Genomic DNA, 18,605 nt, shown 5'->3' with positions numbered 1-18,605 from the left:
GACGTAAGTTAAACTTTGAATTCTAAGATCAATTATTCATTAGAGATCTTTTATTGCAGCATAGCTCCGAAGATGGCTTTATAAGCCGAAAGCGCTCAGCTAAGAATTATTAATTTTACACACTTCAAAAGTACACTTCTCCCCCTTTTACCTGTTTTAATATATTTGGTACATAAGTGGGTGCATATGTATCTAATAATTCCTCAATCATTGATTGCGTTAGTGGAGGTTTTTTGTAAGTGTTATTCTTATTTGATATTTTTTTAATAAAATTCCAAATTTTTGTGTGTGTTTTTATTTAGTTGATTGATAAATTCTACCCAACATTTTTTTTGTTTTTGTTTAAATAGTAGTTTACACTGTGCTTGTATTTTGCGTAGATCTATATAATTTTGAAAATTTGATACTCTATTATACTTCTTTAAAGCATCTTTTCTATCTCTCACTTTCTCGTCGCAATCTCTATCCCACCACACTGCTCTTGTGGTTTTCTTACTAGCGGCTGTGCGACATTTCATTGCCTCACCAGCTGCTTTATTAATATTAGAGACTAACTGTTCAAAATTGTCTTCAGTGGAAGTGAAACTTTCATGTTCCATGCTGTGTGTTAAAATATTTTGATAGTGTTCCCAGTTGCCGAAGATTCAATCCATTTTCTACTTGGTTGTATTATGCTGTTATTATATCTCCTTGTTAAGATTGTACTTACGGGAAAGTGGTCTGAGCCTAGCGTATCTTCTAAAGGATTCCATCATATGTAACCGATCAAGCTTGGTGAAATAAGTGTTAGATCAACCGGAGAAGGATTTTCATTTGGTCTAGTAATTTTTGTAGGTCTACCATGATTTACAACGATAAAATTGAGATTTTCTAGAGCGTCTGCTAAATTTTTACCTTGAATATTGTCATGCACCGAGCCCCATATGCTATGATGTGCATTGAAGTCCCCACAAATTATACTTTCTCCTTGTATTTGTGTAAATATGTTCGTCCAATCATTTTTAGTAGCTTGTACATTTGGTGGTTTATATATTCATATGATTGATATTTTGAGGTCTTCTATATATATTGCACAAATTTCTATTTTTGTATTAAAGTTGTTTCTAAATTTTATTTCAGAATAACAAAAATGATCTTTTATAAGTATTCCTAAGCCACCATATCCATCTGCTCTACTTTTATTTATAAAATTATAGATATTTAATCTAAAACTTTGGTTAGGTGATAACCAAGTTTCATTTAGTGCAATTAAATCAACGTTTTGTGTTTGGTTTATATGATTTAAGAGATTTGGTTTATTTTTTATTATAGACTTTGCATTCCACTGTAATATATTAAACTCCTTATTCATTTTATTGATTTCCATTATCTTGTTGAATAGATCCTAATAAAATTTGTAGTTCATTTTGTGTGTCTTTTATAACCTGCATTTCTGTAACATCTAAATTAAGTTTTTTATATATATTTTCGAATATTATAGGTAGTTTTTGCATTACTATCATTTCTAATTGTTCCTTGTATATCTGAAAGTCTTCTCTGTGAGGATTCGGCAAGATTGAATTATTTATTTTAATTTTGTTTTGAAAATTTGGTGTTTCTTCTATAATAATCGGTGAAATAGCTTTACGCTTTTTTGGTTGTGATTGTGGTCGGGGTACCCAATTTTTATTTGAACTGGTTGGTGTAGATGATATGTCAGAGTTATCAATTTGACTCATTTGTGGAAAATTTTCTAAATTGTTTAATACATCAATCACATCTAATCAAATCTATTATTACAAGTTATTTTAGAGTAACTGCTATTTTTTCTAATAATTCCGCTTCCTTAAAAGATAAATTTTTTTGTGACATAATCTTTTTTATATTTACCTGCTGCAAATATTTGGGACAATTTTTGGAAATAGACTGATGTCCATTTGTTTCACAATGTATGCAATATTCTTCTTTTGTGCATTCTTGACTGTCTGCATTTTCGTGAATTTGGCCACATCGTTTACATTTATTTGTGGTACTTCTACAGTATTTTGCTGTATGTCCAAATCTTATACATTTGAAACACTGGACCACCGGATAAATATATGGTTCTACTACAAACTGGTAAATTATTACCTAAAAATGTCACAATAAGCATTTGTCATTCTTTTTACCTGTACTACTTTTCTTTCGCTCTCAATATTATCTAATATATATTTGTCAGTTAAAAACGTGTCAATTTCTTTGATTATACCCTTCTTGTGGTTAAAAAACGTAGGGATGTAAGCGATTAAATTATTTTTTTTAATAACCTCATGTTCGATGATTTTATTTGCTGTATGGAATGTTTTAAATATAACTTTTACTTTGTTTCTACCTATTAATTTAATGTCAGCAACCTCGTTTTTAAAATTAGAATTATTAAAAAGAAAATGACCCACTTTTACTGGTGATAAACGATAACTATTATCTACTGGTTCAACAATGACATAAAAGGGACCTATATCTATTGCTGCATACCTGTTCTGGATATCATAAACTTTACCATTATTTTTTGTTATATCCATTTCTGAGTTTATTACGCTTCTATCAGGTGGATCCTCTTTAGGCGGGGGCTGATCCCCGCCTATTTTATCGTCCATATTACCTTAATACTATAGTATAATAAAGTTTTCAATACCTTACCTAATCAGAAGAAATAAATTGTCAGTAAACTATTCTAAACTGCAAACAACAAATTAAAAAACCAAACGGGAACACAAACCAACACACTATCTACTAAAAAACCGCCAAAATTCAATATTTTCTGTAAGAGATCCAAAAATTATTATAACTTTGGCATTTGTCAACTTGACACGATCAAATTGGTGGTTTTCGTTATTTTTGCTTAAAAACTTTTTTTTAAATTTAATTTAGCCTAATTATATAATATAAATAAAACCATTTTAAGATGAAAAATAAATAACCAAAGATTAGTACCTAATCTCTAAGTTTATATGTGTGTAAACTTAGATAAAGAAATACTATTCGACTAAACAACTTGAAATGACAGAATACAGTCCCATTTTTTAAAAATAATAGTATTTTAGAATTAAATAACTTATTGTTCTATATGTATTTGTTTTACGAGAATATGTGTTACAGTTTAAGTTGATTCTGTTAGGGTTGACTATTCCTATTCGAGTCAACTCCAACTAAAACGAGCAATAATAGTTGATTTAAAAAATTTAATTCAACTTTTACTAGTTGAAATGGACTCTTCCTAACCCTTGTTAGTAAAAGTAGATCGCGGGAAAAATTTAATCAACTCTTACTTGTTTGAGTTGACTATTCCTGGATCGATTCAGTAAATGTAGATTATACGAGTATAATCTCACATGCTTTTTTGATGAGTGTGCGTCTCTTTGTTTTGACCGTTTCAACTACTTTCACGATTTGAATATATCGAGTAACATTTAATTTCTAGAATTGGTTGTTTGTGTGAATCAACTCTTACAAAATGGCATTGGGAAGAGTATACTTTTTCTAGTTGGACTCTACTTTTACTAGTGAATGTTGAATAAAAATCTTCATTTTATATTTATAATCAACTTTTGCTAAAATCAGCCGTTTGAGTTGACTCGAACTAGGAATAGTCAACGCCAACTGGATAATCAACTTGAACTGCATTAACAATTAATGTATATTGTAAAAATGCTCAAAGCCGTAGAAAGCAGTAGCGGCGCTGACTGATGGTTAATCATCAGATCATCGGAAGCATTTGTGAATGATCTTTTTCTCCTAGTACGTTAGTTAAATTGCTAGTTCTAGTCTAGTTAGTTAAAGTTCTATGATATATCCCTCGACCTAGTTTGCCATTTAAAAAAAATCAAGATGGCGGCCATACGCTAAACGTTGATGTCACATAAATTTGAAATGTTCTCTAAAAAATGCAGAAGAACATCTCATTTATGATCCTAGAATTTCATAAATATAATATATTCATTAGTTTCAGAGAAATTACTGCGTTTCCATACTTTTTCGCTACCCTGTACATGAATATATCCAACGATTTTTTTTTCTCTTCTGACATGTCCGTATCAGGAAAATCTCTTCTGTTCGATGTAGTCTATTATATAAGAGTTCACTCCCATTCTTGTCTGATTTCTGTTATTTATTCTATCTCTTCTTGTTACTCTGCAGCTTCTCCTTAGGAATTCTCATAAGTGAGCATACTTCTTGTCATGGTATTATATATTCTCCTTTTTGTTTTTATGATGATGTTCTTATCCTACAGTACCGGCTTCAATTTTCGTAAGCAGTCTTTTCTATTATCTTGTTGTGTTCTTTTGTCCTAGTCTATTTTTTATATCTTCTTCAGTTGTTCCTTTGTTTGATATTATGAAACCTAAATACTTATGCTTGTCTGTTCCCCTGATTTGTTTACCTTCGTCTATTTCCAGCTGTTTTATTTCTGTATTCTCCGTTGTTAGGTATTCAGTTTTCTTTAGGTTTATTTCCATCCCATCCTTTGTATATTCCTGTTCCAGTTTTCTCGTCATAAAACTGAGGTCATCTTCGTCTTGTGCGATTACTATTTGGTCGTCAGCAAAACTTGGGGTATATAGACATTCGTTCCTTATTGGTATACCCTTTCCTTCGCACTTTCTTTTCCATGGTTTCAGGGTTTTTCAAGGAATATTTTGAACAGGGTAGGGGATGTGGAGCAGCCCTGTAGTAGTCACTTTGTCGTCTTAAATGGACTGTTTATTTTATTGCCCGTTTTGGTAGCTACTTTGTTATTCTTGTAGAGGGCTTTTACTGCTTTTATTAACATTCGTGGAACTGCGATGTCTTCCATTGCCTCCTATAGCTTGGTTCTAGGTCTCGAGTCATATACTTTCTTAAGATCTACAAGAGCCTGATGGATCTATTTTTTGCCATTCTTTTTTCTATTAGTTGTTCGACCGTGTAAATGTGGTCTAAGCATGCTTTCCCCGTCGCTGTGAAACTTGAATGGTCTTCTCTGATTTTATCCTGTATATATGTATATTTCTAATGTTTCCTTTATGGTCTTTCCATACAGTCTGCCTATATACGATATAATGCTGATTCCTCGATAGTTTTCGCAGTTTTTTCTATTTCCTTTCTTATATATTGATGTCATTATACAGTGTGGGCCAAAGAAAACAGTCCACCTCGATATTTGGCAGTATTTATTAGATTTTAAAGAAATTACGAAACAGGTCGATTTTTGATCTAAGGGGGATACATTTTTATGGTACACACATCTGTCATTTGTCAACCCCCTTTCTTTTACTTCCCCCACCCCTTATTTTTAAATACGGAATAGGAGTCGTGTGCTAGCTCATTTGAAGGGTTATTCAATTCTCTATTCAGTAATATTAACATTGACATAATTATTTATACAGGGTGTCCAAGAAAAATTATTTTGAATTAAATAAATTGACGCAAAAAGAAGAATGTATGTAATTTATTTAACTCAAAATACATTCTACTGCTGACAGAAAATAGAAAAAATTGTTTATTTGATAAATAAACATTGCTTAAATTCAATGTTCAAACTGCGAAGAGGCAGATGGGTGGCAGCTTGAACATTGAAATTAAGTGAAAAACAATGTTTATTTATCAAAAAAACATTTTTTCTGTTTTGTGACAGAAGTAGAATGTATTTTGAATTAAATAAATTACATAAATTCTTCTTTTTCACACTGTATATGCTCGAGTCCATTCTGCCGGTAAGTCTTCTCCATTAAGTGCTCTCTCCAACATTTTGTGTATCATGCGGAATAGCTTTTCCGATAAGTTTTTTATAAATTCATTTGGCCTTCTGCTTTTTTGTTCTTTAGAGTTTTGATCGTTCTTTCTACCTTAGTTAGGCTTAATTCGAGTTCATCATGAGTATAGATATCTATTCCGTCTATTTCTGATTCTTTGAATTAAGGGGGTTTTCGGTCAGCAATTTTTTTATAGCGTTCTTGCCATTAAGAACTAACAATATTTGCATTATCATGAGAAATTATTGTTTACATACCCGTGGCAGTATTGATCCAAGTAAATGATAGAAAAAATTAAAAATTTACCTCTGTCATTTATATTCATCTTTGGTAAGGCTTGTTCTATTTCCTTTAAAACATTTTCACATAAGGCATCCACATACTCAATACTACTGTCAGCATTATTCAAGGCAACCTGAAAATAAAGGCAATATGAAACAGTTTATTTGAAATCAATTGTAATTATTGTACATTGCAATTTGAGAGGGATAAATTATTATGTATGTCCAAGAAACGACCAAATAACATCTGAGATGTTCTGTCTGGGTACTTTCCATTATCAATTGTCTCCTTACTTGTATTTCGAGATCTCTATACTTGGAGATTTTTTCGTTGTGCTTACCAAGCAGATTATTGTTGTTAGGTATCGCCACATCTATTAATGTTGTTTGCCTAGTAAGTTTATTAACTAGTATGAGATCCGGTCTATTATGTGCCACTTGTTGGTCTGTGAGCACAGTCCGATCCCAGTATAGCTGTCGTTTTCAAGCATTCTATCAGGGACGTATTGATAATAAGGGAGGTGGTCGGTGCGGAGAAGTCCAAGTGTTCTAGCTAGTTCCTGGTGAAGAATCTTTCCTACTGAGTCATGGCGTTCTTTATACTCAGTTCCGACAAACGCCTGGCAGCCCCCGGTAAGATGTTGGATGGATTCTTGGGCTTGACATCCATATCGGCATTTGTCGTTATGGACTTGAGGATCTTTGACAATAAACTTCAGGTAATTTCTAGTTGGAATCACCTGATCTGAATGGCAAGTATGAAACCTTCCGTCTCGGGAAACATTTTTCCTGACGTCAACCAATAGTTCGACGCTGAATTGTCGACATGTTCTTGGCTAATCTCATTCAGATGCCGCCCATGCAGAGGCTTACCCATCCAGGTGCGCATTTTTTCTTCCCTAGATTGGTGGTTTATGCGCATTTCTTGTTCCCTCAGTTCAAGCGGTGTTGTGTCATCTACTGCGCATATTGCGCGATGTAAAGTAGATGTCTCAGCCTGCGCCTGAAAATAAGTTCTTAGATTAGTAACTTGTTTATCCAATTGCTCACCTATGTCCATTCTTCCTCTTAGGTATCTCGGTAATGTTGTTCTCTCTACTGCACTGCGTGGATGATGTTTTTGTGCCTTTGTTAGAAGTATTATTGCTTTTCGCTGAAGACTCTCAATATCCGTTTTTGACCACTTTATAATACCAAATGAGTAGCTAAGCGCGGAAAAGGCGTACGTATTCAATGCCTTAAACAAATTTTTACTATTAAGATATGACCGATTTAGCCGTCTCACTCTTCGTACGAACTCAGAAGTTAGTTCGGTTTTCATTTGTTTATGATCAATTTTCCGTGCTTGCTTTACTCTGAGATATTTATACATGTTATTTTCACCCATGGCCTCGATGTTTTGGCCATTTTGCATATCGAAACCTCCGGGCTGAACCCTTCCCCCGACTATATTTAGAATACGGCACTTGTCTAATCCAAATTGCATACTGATGTCATTTGAAAAAGTTTCTACAGTTTTCAGCATCTGATCTAGGTGGTTTCGACTGGAAGCCATTAGTTTCAAATCATCCATATACAACAGATGATTAAGCTTCGCCACCACATTGTTGTTATTTTTGATGCTAAAACCTTAGTCACTGGAGTTCAGTAGCTGAGATAGTGGGTTCATCGCTAGGCACAACCAAAGTGGACTCAACGAGTCACCCTTGAAAAGCCCCCGGTTAATTTTAATATCTTCAGTTTCGATATTGTTTTCACCAGCTGTTTGAAGGTGAATTTTAGTCTTCCACTTCGTCATAACATGCTTTAAAAAGGTCACTATATTATCATCTACTTTATATATGTTCAGTATATCTATAAGCCATTCATGCGGCACTAAATCAAACGCTTTCTTGTAATCGATGAAAGCAGTAAAGAGATTTCGTTTTTTGATATATGCTGGGTTAGAAATGACCGAGTCGATGATAAGTTGTTCTTTGCAACCCATGGAACCCTTAGCACATCCTTTTTGTTGAGGCTCTATGATATTGTTTAGAGCACAGTGTTGGTAGATGCGCTGGGTTACACAGGGCGTGACCAATTTGTACAAAGTTGGGAAGACAAGTAATTGGGCGGTATTTTGCTGGATCTTGGGTGTTATTTTGATCCTTCGGTATTAGACAAGTGGTTCCCTGAGTAAGAAATGATGGCATTTCCTGCGGATTAGAAATAATGTGATTAATAAATATTGACAAACACTCATGAACACTCCAGAACTTCTTTATCCAGAAGTTTTGAACTCCGTCGGGTCCAGGAGCTTTCCAGTTGTGAAGCTCTTTGATAGTATTCGAGACTTCTTCAGTGGTGAAGCGTTCATAAGGAATTTGATTGTAATGTTGAAAGTTGTTCGCCGTGTCTTCAATCCATCCAGCATTGTTGTTATGAGTAGCTGGTGTTGAAAGTTGATTTCCCCAAAACTCATGAACTTCTTCTTGGGTTAGGTATGATTTATTTTCTTTTTCTACTGTGGAATTAACTTTCGTATACAACGCCTTCTCTGAATGCTCAAAAAGTGTATTGGGTCTATTGAATAAAAAGAAGTATTTGTTTTTACTTACAAGTATTTAGGTATTTACATACTTAATACTAGTTGAATAAAGTCATTTCTTTAATGCTTTATTCAATTACTATTAAGTAATTACTTAAATACGAGGAAGTAAAACGCTACCTACATTCTAATACTACGTATGAGGATTTTTAGGCGAAACGAGTTAGAGGTTGATTCTGAGTATATTGTGCATGCTCTACATTCTAATCCCAAGTACGAGAAATAATGTTTTCTCGTATTTGGGATTAGAATTATTCAGTAGAGCGGCGCAATATACTCAGAATCAATCTCTAACTCATTTCGCCTAAAAATCCCCATACGTGGTATTAGAATGTAGGTAGCGAAAAGCAAATACTTCTTTTTATTCAATAGACCCATAGTCTGATTTCCGGTTATTACTAACTTTGTATCTCCGTAGTCTTCCTAAATAAACTGAGAGTTTTTGTTTTAATGTATCCAGTCACTGTTGGGCTGTGTAGTTTTCTGGATCATATTGTGAATGTCTTGCGGTGTTCAACATTATTTCTTAGCTCTTCTAATCACTTTTCTACTAGTTATTCCTCGAATATATTCCGTAATTTGTCCAATATCCTTACGCAATATTTCAATCTTCCCAAGCAGTCTTTTTTCCCAGAGTGAAATTCTGTTACCAGTCCTTCTGTTATTAGTACCCCGTCGTGTTCTGATCTTAATGCCCATTACATTAGCAATTGCTGTTGCTGCAGAGTAGATGAGCATATGCAAATGTTACAATGTTTGAGCTTCTACGACATAATTGGGTAGGACTTCGGTGTTCACAATTTGTAACAGCGCACCTAGTTTCTTACAAGATTTTATTCTTGGTAGCGGTGGTCTGCTAAGTGGATTTGTTCCATTAAACTCTTGTCATTTCGTTTACTAGACTGTCTCGCAACTCGTTGTTTACCTGCTGTGCATCATCAGGGGCCTGATTCTAATTCAAATTTCGACTGAAAATAAGTCGCAATCAATATGGCGACGTTGAAATGCGACTGTGCGAGCCTTGTGGATTTTAGTTGAACTAACGAAATGATGTCATAAAATAGCGACTATCGAAATTAATAGCGACTTCAAAAAAGTGGTCGATATTATAATTTCGAGTCGAAATTATTGTGACACGGACATGAATGAATGGCCGAAAGCGAGGTTAGGTTTAGTTTAGGAGATGTGTTTTGTTTGTTTCTTGCAAGGAAAACTAAACCAAAAGGTATTAATATGACTGGGTTTAATGGAAATTTGCTGTTTTTGGAGGAATTAGATAGATTAGTATTAAATTAGACATATCATCATCACTCTCTTTGCCTTATCCCTATGCGGGGTCGGCTTCCCTAATTGCATTTCTCCATACAATTCTTTCTTGGGTCATATCAATGTCAATCCCCTTTACCAACATGTCCTGCCTAATCGTCTCCCCCACGTCTTCTTTGGTCTTCCTCTCCTAATCCTTCCAGGAATCTTCACTTCAGCAATTCTTCGTATTGGGTAATTACCGTCTCGACGTTGAACATGACCAAACCATCTCAACCTATGCTGTCTCATTTTGGCATCAATTGGTGCCACACCTAGACACCTAATATACTCATTTTTAATTTTATCCTTTTATGTCACTCCACTCATCCATCTAAGCATTCTCATTTTCGCCACATGCATTCGTTGTTCCTCTTTCTTTTTCACTGCCCAACATTCAGTTCCCTACATCATAGCCTGTCTTATGGCTGTTTTATAGAATTTTCCCTTCAACTTTATTGGAATTTTCTTGTCACACAGCACACCACTCGCTTCCTTCCACTTCATCCATCCAGCCCTAATTCTACTGCATGCATCTCCATCTATTTCTCCATTACTCTGTAATACCGATCCCAGGTACTTAAAACTATTGCTTTTTACAATCAGTTCACCATCCAAAGATACCATGTTATTTGTAGTAACTCCATCTTTAAATGAACATTGCAAATACTCTGTCTTTGTCCTACTAAGTTTTAAACCTTTTTCCTCCAGAGCTTGTCTAAACTGTTCCAGTTTTTGTTCTAAGTCTCTTTCACTATTTCCTACTAACATGACATCATCAGCATACATTAAGCACCATGGAATGTTACCCTGTAGTTTCGCTGTTATCTGGTCCAAAACTAATGAGAATAAATACGGACTAAGCACCGAGCCCGGTGCAATCCTACTTTCACATGAAATGTATCAGTCTCTCCCACACCTGTCCTTACACTAGTCGTTACTCCCTCATACATATCCCTCACAATCTTTACATATTCACCAGGGACTCCTTTCTTATTGAGTGCCCACCACAGAATCTCTCGAGGAACTGTATCATATGCTTTCTCAAGATCAATGAATACCATATAAGCGTTTGTTTCTGTACTCCTGTATTTTTCCATCAATACTTCCATAATTCTATTAAATAAACCTGCTAGCCACCTTGTTCCTGTCTCTCCCAATGCTCTCCATACTTCCCCAGGAAGATCATCTGGTCCTACCGCTTTTCCTTTCTTTATTTTTTGAAGCGCTTGAGCCACTTCGTCGTTTGTTATTTTGGTGACCATTGCTGCTACTGTTTCCGTTGACTCTACAAGCTGTCTGTCAAATTCTTCATTTAATAAGCTGTCAAAGTACTTTTTTTACCATCTCTTTTTGACATCCTTTTTGTGAACTAATATTTTATTATTTTCATTTCGGATACATCTAATCTGATTAAAATCTTTTGCTTTCTTTGCTCTCTGTTTGGCTATTTTATATATCTTCGTTTCGCTGGTATCAAGTTGATCGTATAGGCTTGAATACGCTTCTGCTTTGGCTTTTGCTACTGCTACTTTGGCTTCCTTTTTCGCCACCATATAGTTTTAAAGATCTGTGTCGGATCTGGTTTCTTGCCACTTTTTTATAATGTTCGCTTCTCTTTTATTTTTGCTTGTACTTCGTTTGACCACCACCAAGTCTCTTTATCCTCAAACTTTTTTCCTGACGTTTTCCCAAGTATTTCAATAGCAGTCTCTCTAATAATGTTGGCCATTTTTCTCCAAATTGTGTTAGGGCTTCCTTTCATGTTCCAACATATTTTTTCTACTATTCTTTCCCTGAATAGACCTTCTTTCTCATCTTTTAGCATCCACCACTTGATTTTTTGTGGTCCTCTCCGATATTTTTGTTTAGTTTCGCATTTTACTTCGATGTCCAGAACAAGCAGCTTATGTTGTTGGCTTACTGTCTCACTAACTATTACCTTGCAGTCCTTGCATTCACGTATGTCTTCTTTCCTTATCATGAGGTAGTCTATTTGGGATTGATGTTGTCCACTTTTGTAGGTAATAAGTTGAGTTTCTCTCTTTTTAAAGAATGTGTTAACAATCGCCATATCCAACGCTGTTGCTAATTCAAGCATGTCATCTCCAGCTTTATTTCTAGTTCCAAAGCCTAATCCCCCATGTATTGTTTCATATCCTGTCTTGGCTTGGCCCACATGTGCATTGAAATCACCTCCTATTATAACTTTCTCCTCTGACGGAATATCACTCAGGACGTCTTCTAATTGGTCATAGAAAGCTCTTCTTTCATTCTCACCCAGACCTGTTTGAGGAGCATACACACACACAACATTCAATACCTCTTTATCAATTACAAATTTCACTCACATCATTCTATCACTCGTTCTTACAACTTCTACTACGTTATCTTTCATTTCACTATCAGCAATTATACCAACTCCATTTCTAGTGTTACTACTCCCTACATACCATAATTTGTATCCTTCACCTAGTTCTTTTGCCATTTGTCCTTTCCACCTAGTTTCTTGAATACAAGCAATTTGAACTCTTCTTCGTTTGAGCGCAACCACTCACTCCAGACTCTTACCTGTAAGACTGCCAAGATTCCAAGACCCTATCCTGATTTGTCTAACCTGTAATGGTGTTCCTCCTGAGATAGTCCTCACCCGGAGATCCGAAAGGAGGCTCATTTTACTTCCGGAATATTTTACCTCAGTAGATGCCATCATTTCAGTATAAGTTTTTATTGCGTTGGAGAAAGTCTTTTCATTTTTATGGCCTGAAAAGATTTTTTTTTGGATATTTGATGCCTGAATGCCTTTTCTATCAGCACCGTACCCTGCCCTGCACGTTTAGTCAATACACCGCCAATGCAACCAAAGTGCAGTATTACCCCACACCCGCCTGTATTATTGTGTATAGGCCAGGATCCCTACGGTAAGGACTGTCCTATAAGCCAATATATTGTTGCCCGTATCCGGCCACTAGGAGGCACGTACAATTCGGGATACAATTTTTAAAATTAAAAATATAATAAATATAATAATTGAGAATTTCCACAATGTGAATTATCAACTCAATGAAAGATGTAAGGTAATAATCTGGGAAAATTAGTATAAAATAAGGAAAATTATGTACCAGCTATTTTATTGCTGGATATACTGGAATCAAATGTTAAGATTTCATTTAGTAATATAGCTATGTAAAGTCCGCAGAAAGTGTGCTATTTGGTTTATAAACAAATTAGCGCTCTGAAATCTTTTTTTTTTCAATTATTGCTCTGTAATTCAGAAGATTTTAACGTTAAACCAAAAACACTCACATAAAAATTCACTGTAATTTAATTCTGCACATAGATATTTTTTTCCGATTTCAGTCGGCGGAAATTTTCCTCGGAAAATTCGGGGTTTCCAAACATAATCTTTAATTTTTTACTAAAATGTTAGGGTAGTAATTATTTATAAATAATTAAATAATTTTTTGACATAAATCTTTTTTGTTATGAGTGTCTTGAAGATATGAAAATTTGTATGTACAAAGAGGACCGGAATAAAAAGGTAATGGTTCAAAGATTGAAATCCTGTCGTTTATAACTCTGTCGCAAATGCCGGTCAAATTTGACCGGTTATACCTGGAACCACTCCTCGCAATTTTTTTTTCTTAGAAAAGGGCACAGAAGCCGTGCCCTTTTCAACAGCGTTAACTTAATTTAATTTAATCTAATATTTTCTGAGGGGTTCTGCTTGTTTAAAAGCCAAAAAATTGTTTCTTTATAACATTCCCGAGACCGCTCAAATAGTCCAATTTCAATTCTGTAAAGTACGTTGAATAGGTATAGTGCTTTTTTATACGAAAATCATAGTTATTCTGGTGTATCATAATCTTTCTGGTTATTATTTCGACCAAAATTTTTTAATTAACATTTTAATTATTGCTAGACTATTGGTTAGATTGCCGCCGGTCTCCTGATATACAGAGAGGGGCTAAATAATGGAATAAAATCATTTTCTGTAAAATGGACGATTTTAGAGAAAAATCCCGAAACAGGTCGATTTTTATTTTTGAATTAAATTTTTTTGGCACATATTTCAAACTAGTGACGTCATCCATCCGAGCGTGATGACGTAATCGATTATTTTTTAAATAGGAATAGGGGTCGTGTGGTAGCTCATTTAAAAAGGCGTTCAATTCTCTATTCAGTATTATACACATTAATATCATTATTTATACAGGGTGGCCAAAAAAATTTTTTTGAATTAAATTAATTGACGCAAAAGGAAGAATGTATGTAATTTATTTAACTCAAAATACATTCTATTGCTGTCAGAAAATAGAAAAAAATGTCTATTTGGCAAATAAATATTGCTTTTAGCTTAAATTATATGTTCAAACTGCCAATAGGTAGGAGGGAGGCTGTTTGTGATTTAATTTAAGCGAAAAGAAATGTTTATTTGTGAAATAAACCTTTTTTTTCTATTTTCTGACAGCAGTACTATGTATTTTGAGTTAAATAAATTACATACATTCTTATTTTCGCGTTAATTAATTTAATTCAAAAATTATTTTTTGGCAACGCTGTATAAATAATGATATTAATGTTTATATTACTGAATAGAGAATTGAACGCCCTTTCGAATGACCTACCACATGACCCCTATTCCCATTAAAAAAATTATCGATTATGTCATCACGCTGAGATGGATGACGTCACTAGTATGAAATATATGCCAAAAAATTGTAATTTTTTGTTTGTAACCTGTTTCGGGATTTTGCTCCAAAATCGTCAATTTTAGAGAAAAAGAATTTATTCCATAATTTAGCCCCTCTCTGTACATATAATCTACTATAAAAATTTTTCATGTTAATTTATTTAATTATTTATAAATAATTACTTCCCTAAAATTTTAATTGAAAATTGCAGATTTTTTTGGGAAAACTCGGATTTTCCGAGTAAAATTTTTGTTGAAGGAAATCGGAAAAAAATATCTTTGTGCAGAACTAAATTACGGTGAATTTTTATTTGAGTGTTTTTGGCTTGAAGGAAAAATCTTAGGAGTTACAGAGCACTAATCGAAAAAAAAAAAAGAAGATTTAGGAGTGCTAATTGTCATACCCCATCTATAAAATTCTTATTCTATAAGAATTATTAGAGAATCTATAAAACCTTAATTCGACCAATAACATGCTATGGCAGTGAAGCCTGGGTCCTGAAAGAAACATCCAAAAACAAACTCGACACATTCGAAAGGAAAGTACTTAGGAGAATACTAGGACCTGTGAGGGAAAACGGAATCTTCAGAAGTCGATACAACAACGAGCTTTATCAACTTTATAAGGAAACACCCCTGTCAGACTTCATTAAAATACAAAGATTGCAATGGGCCGGATATGTGATAAGAATGGGAGAGGATAGGCTACCAAAACGAGCACTGAATGCTAGAATGCAAGGAAAGAGACCGGTTGGGAAGCCACGAAAGCGCTGGGAAGACACAGTAAACAGCGACGCACAAGCCCTTTTAGGAGTCCGTGTATGGATAAGAGCAGCCACAGACAGACAAGGGTGGAGGCAAAAAATAAAGGAGGCCAAGATTCAATTTGGGCTGTAGTGCCGTAGAAGAAGAAGAAGAAGTCATACCCCATATTACTAATATATGCAATCTTAAGATTCGATTTTAGCAATAAAATAGCTGGTAAATAACTTTTCCCAAAAATGGCATTTTTTCGATAACTTTCCCAGACTATATCAACAAATGTTGCGGTGGTTGCGTAGCCAATAAATCCAATAAACCGGAGCACCAACCCAAATTCTGAGCAGTGTCAAAATGATAACGTTAATATCCCCAGTTGTAACTAGTATCGAAATGAATAAGAATCGCTATCAATTGCGACCATCATGGCGGTGTCGAAACTAAATTGCGACATCGCAATTGAGTTGAGTTTCTGGTATGGGAACCTCAGGAATCTGCTGATCACGGATTTCATTAGGGGCTTGATCTAAAACTAGCCCTTGGTTATGATCTATCTCCCGTGCGACTTCGCTTTTGATAGTATCGCGTCTAGTCTCCAGGATAAAATTATTTCTAATGATTACCCGATATTGATCTGCTACTCGTTGTTCAGTTACGTGAATATCTGGGTACTCCCTGCAAAATTCGGCATACAGCTGTAGTCGGTAGCCGATCGTTTCTTGACCGAGGTTGGTCACCTTGTAATAGAAGCGCAAAATGTTTTCGTTAATGGACACTGTCCATTTCATGCGCTGCCTCAGTCGTCCCGCTTGAGTGAGCGTAATAATAATAATAATAATTATGAGATTCCCATAATGAGATTCCCATACCAGAAACTCAACCTGACAATACACAGCAGGAAAACAACGAGTTGCGCGATAGTCTAGCAAACGAAATGGCTCGTGCCGTACAAGAGTTTAATGGAACAAATCCACTTAGCAGACCACCGCTACCACGAATAAACTCTTGTAAGAAACTAGGTGCGCTGTTACAAATTGTGAACACTGAAGTCCTACCCAATTATGTCGTAAGCCCATACATTGGAATATCTGCATATGCTAATCTACTGTGCAGCAACAGCAATTGCTAATGTAATGGGCGTTAAGATTAGAACACGACGGGGTACTAATAACGGAAGGACTGGTAACAGAATTGCACCATGGGAAAAAAGACTCCTCGGAAAAATTGAATTACTGCGTAGGGATATTGGTCAAGTCACAGAATATATAAGAGGTGTAACAAGTAGAAAAGTCATTAAGAGAGCTGAAGAAATAATGCGGAGCACTGCAAGAGACTCGAGATACGATCCAGAAAATAACACAGTCCAACAGTGTCTGGATACATTAAGGGCCGGTTGTTCGAACGCTAATCAACAATGATCATTATCAAATATTTAATTACTGTCAATGTCAACTTTGTTTGGGTTGTTAAAAAGTCTGTGGAGTCTATAATCAATTAATATAACAATAATTATTAACATAATTAATAATAAATCTCATAATTGTAATTAATTATGTTTTCAGCAACCCAAACAAAGTTGACATTGACAGTTTTGGTGACAGTAATTAAATATTTGATAATGATCATTGTTGATTAGCGTTCGAACAACCGGCCCTCAAACAAAAACTCTCCGTCTATTCAGGACGATTAAGAAGGTATAAAGTTAGTAACAACAGAAAATGTGACAATGCACTTTTTGAGAACTCTGAGAAGGCGTTCTACCGAAAACTCAATTCCACCGTAGAAAGTGTCGACAAGTCTTACCCAAGCCAAGAAGAGATTCATGAGTTTTGGGGAAATCAACTTTCCACACCAGCTGCTCTTAACAACAATGCTGGCTGGATAGAAGATACGACGCACAACTGTCACCACTACGTCACAGCTAACTACGAACCATTCACTACTGAAGAGGTCTCAAATATCATCAAAGAGCTTCATAACTGGAAATCTCCTGGACCAGACGGAGTTCAGAACTTCTGGCTTAAGAAGTTTTGGAGTATTCATGAGTGCTTATCAACATTAATTAATCATGTTATTTCTAACCCGCAGGAAATACCATCATTTCTAACTCAGGGAACCACTTATTTAATACCGAAGGATCAAAATAACACCCAAGATCCAGCCAAGTACCGCCCAATTACTTGTCTTCCAACTTTGTATAAATTGGTCACATCCTGTATAACCCGGCGTATCTACCAACACTGTGCTCTAAACTCTAAACAATATCATAGAGCCTCAACAGAAAGGATGCGCTAAGGGTTCTATGGGTTGCAAAGAACAACTTATCATCGACTCAGTAATTTCTAACCAGGCATTCACCAAAAAAAGGAACCTCTTTACTGTCTTTATTGACTACAAAAAGGCCTTTGATTCAGTGCCGCATGAATGGCTTATAGATATATTAAGAATATACAAAGTCGATGATAACATAGTGACTTTTTTAAGGCATATAATGACAAGCTGGAAGACTAAAATTCACCTCCAAATACCTGGCGAAAAAAATATCGAAACGGAAAATGTCGCAATCAACCGGGGCCTGTTTCAAGGAGACTCGCTGAGTCCATTGTGGTTCTGTTTGGCTATGAACCCCCTATCACAGCTATTAAATTCCACTGACTCAGGTTTTAGCATTAAAAACAACAATACTGTAGTAGCGAAGCTTAATCATCTGTTATATATGGATTATTTGAAATTAATGGCTTCTACTCGAGACAATCTAGAACAGATGTTGAAAACAGTAGAAACATTCTCTAATGATATTAATATGCACTTTGGACCAGACAAGTGCCGTGTTTTAAATATAGTCCGAGGAAAGGCATTCGATATGCAAAATGGCCAGAACATCGAGGCCATGGGTGAAAACGATATATACAAATATCTTGGAGTAAAACAGGCGCGGAAAATTGACCATAAGCAAATGAAAACTGAGACAACTACTGAGTTTATGCGAAGGATAAAGCAGCTGCTTCGTTCACAGCTTAACAGTAAAAATTTGTTTAAGGCACTAACCACCTACGCTTGTTCCGCGCTTAGCTATTCATTTGGTATTGTTAAGTGGACGAAAACATATATAGAAAATCTTCAGCGAAAAGTAAGAACACACCTCACAAAGGCACAAAAACACCATCCTAAAAGTGCAGTAGAAAGAACGACATTACCACGGAATTTAGGAGGAAGAGGACTTATGGATA

General features: G+C 35.2%; 1 protein-coding gene across 4 annotated transcripts in view; it reads right to left on the bottom strand.

Moving 5' to 3' along the window:
* LOC126878895 (conserved oligomeric Golgi complex subunit 4) overlaps positions 1–18,605 on the bottom strand; it is a 234,484-nt gene that overhangs the window by 65,411 nt on the left and 150,468 nt on the right. For all 4 annotated transcript variants that reach the window (XM_050641789.1, XM_050641792.1, XM_050641791.1 and 1 more), the window contains exon 6: positions 6,057–6,165. In XM_050641789.1, the coding sequence (XP_050497746.1) occupies positions 6,057–6,165 (109 nt within the window). The remainder of the gene's footprint in view (positions 1–6,056; positions 6,166–18,605) is intronic.

The sequence above is a fragment of the Diabrotica virgifera genome, chromosome 1, assembly GCF_917563875.1.
Source record: "Diabrotica virgifera virgifera chromosome 1, PGI_DIABVI_V3a".
Classification (NCBI taxonomy): domain Eukaryota; kingdom Metazoa; phylum Arthropoda; class Insecta; order Coleoptera; family Chrysomelidae; genus Diabrotica; species Diabrotica virgifera.
This window is presented reverse-complemented; position numbering and strand designations above follow the sequence as displayed.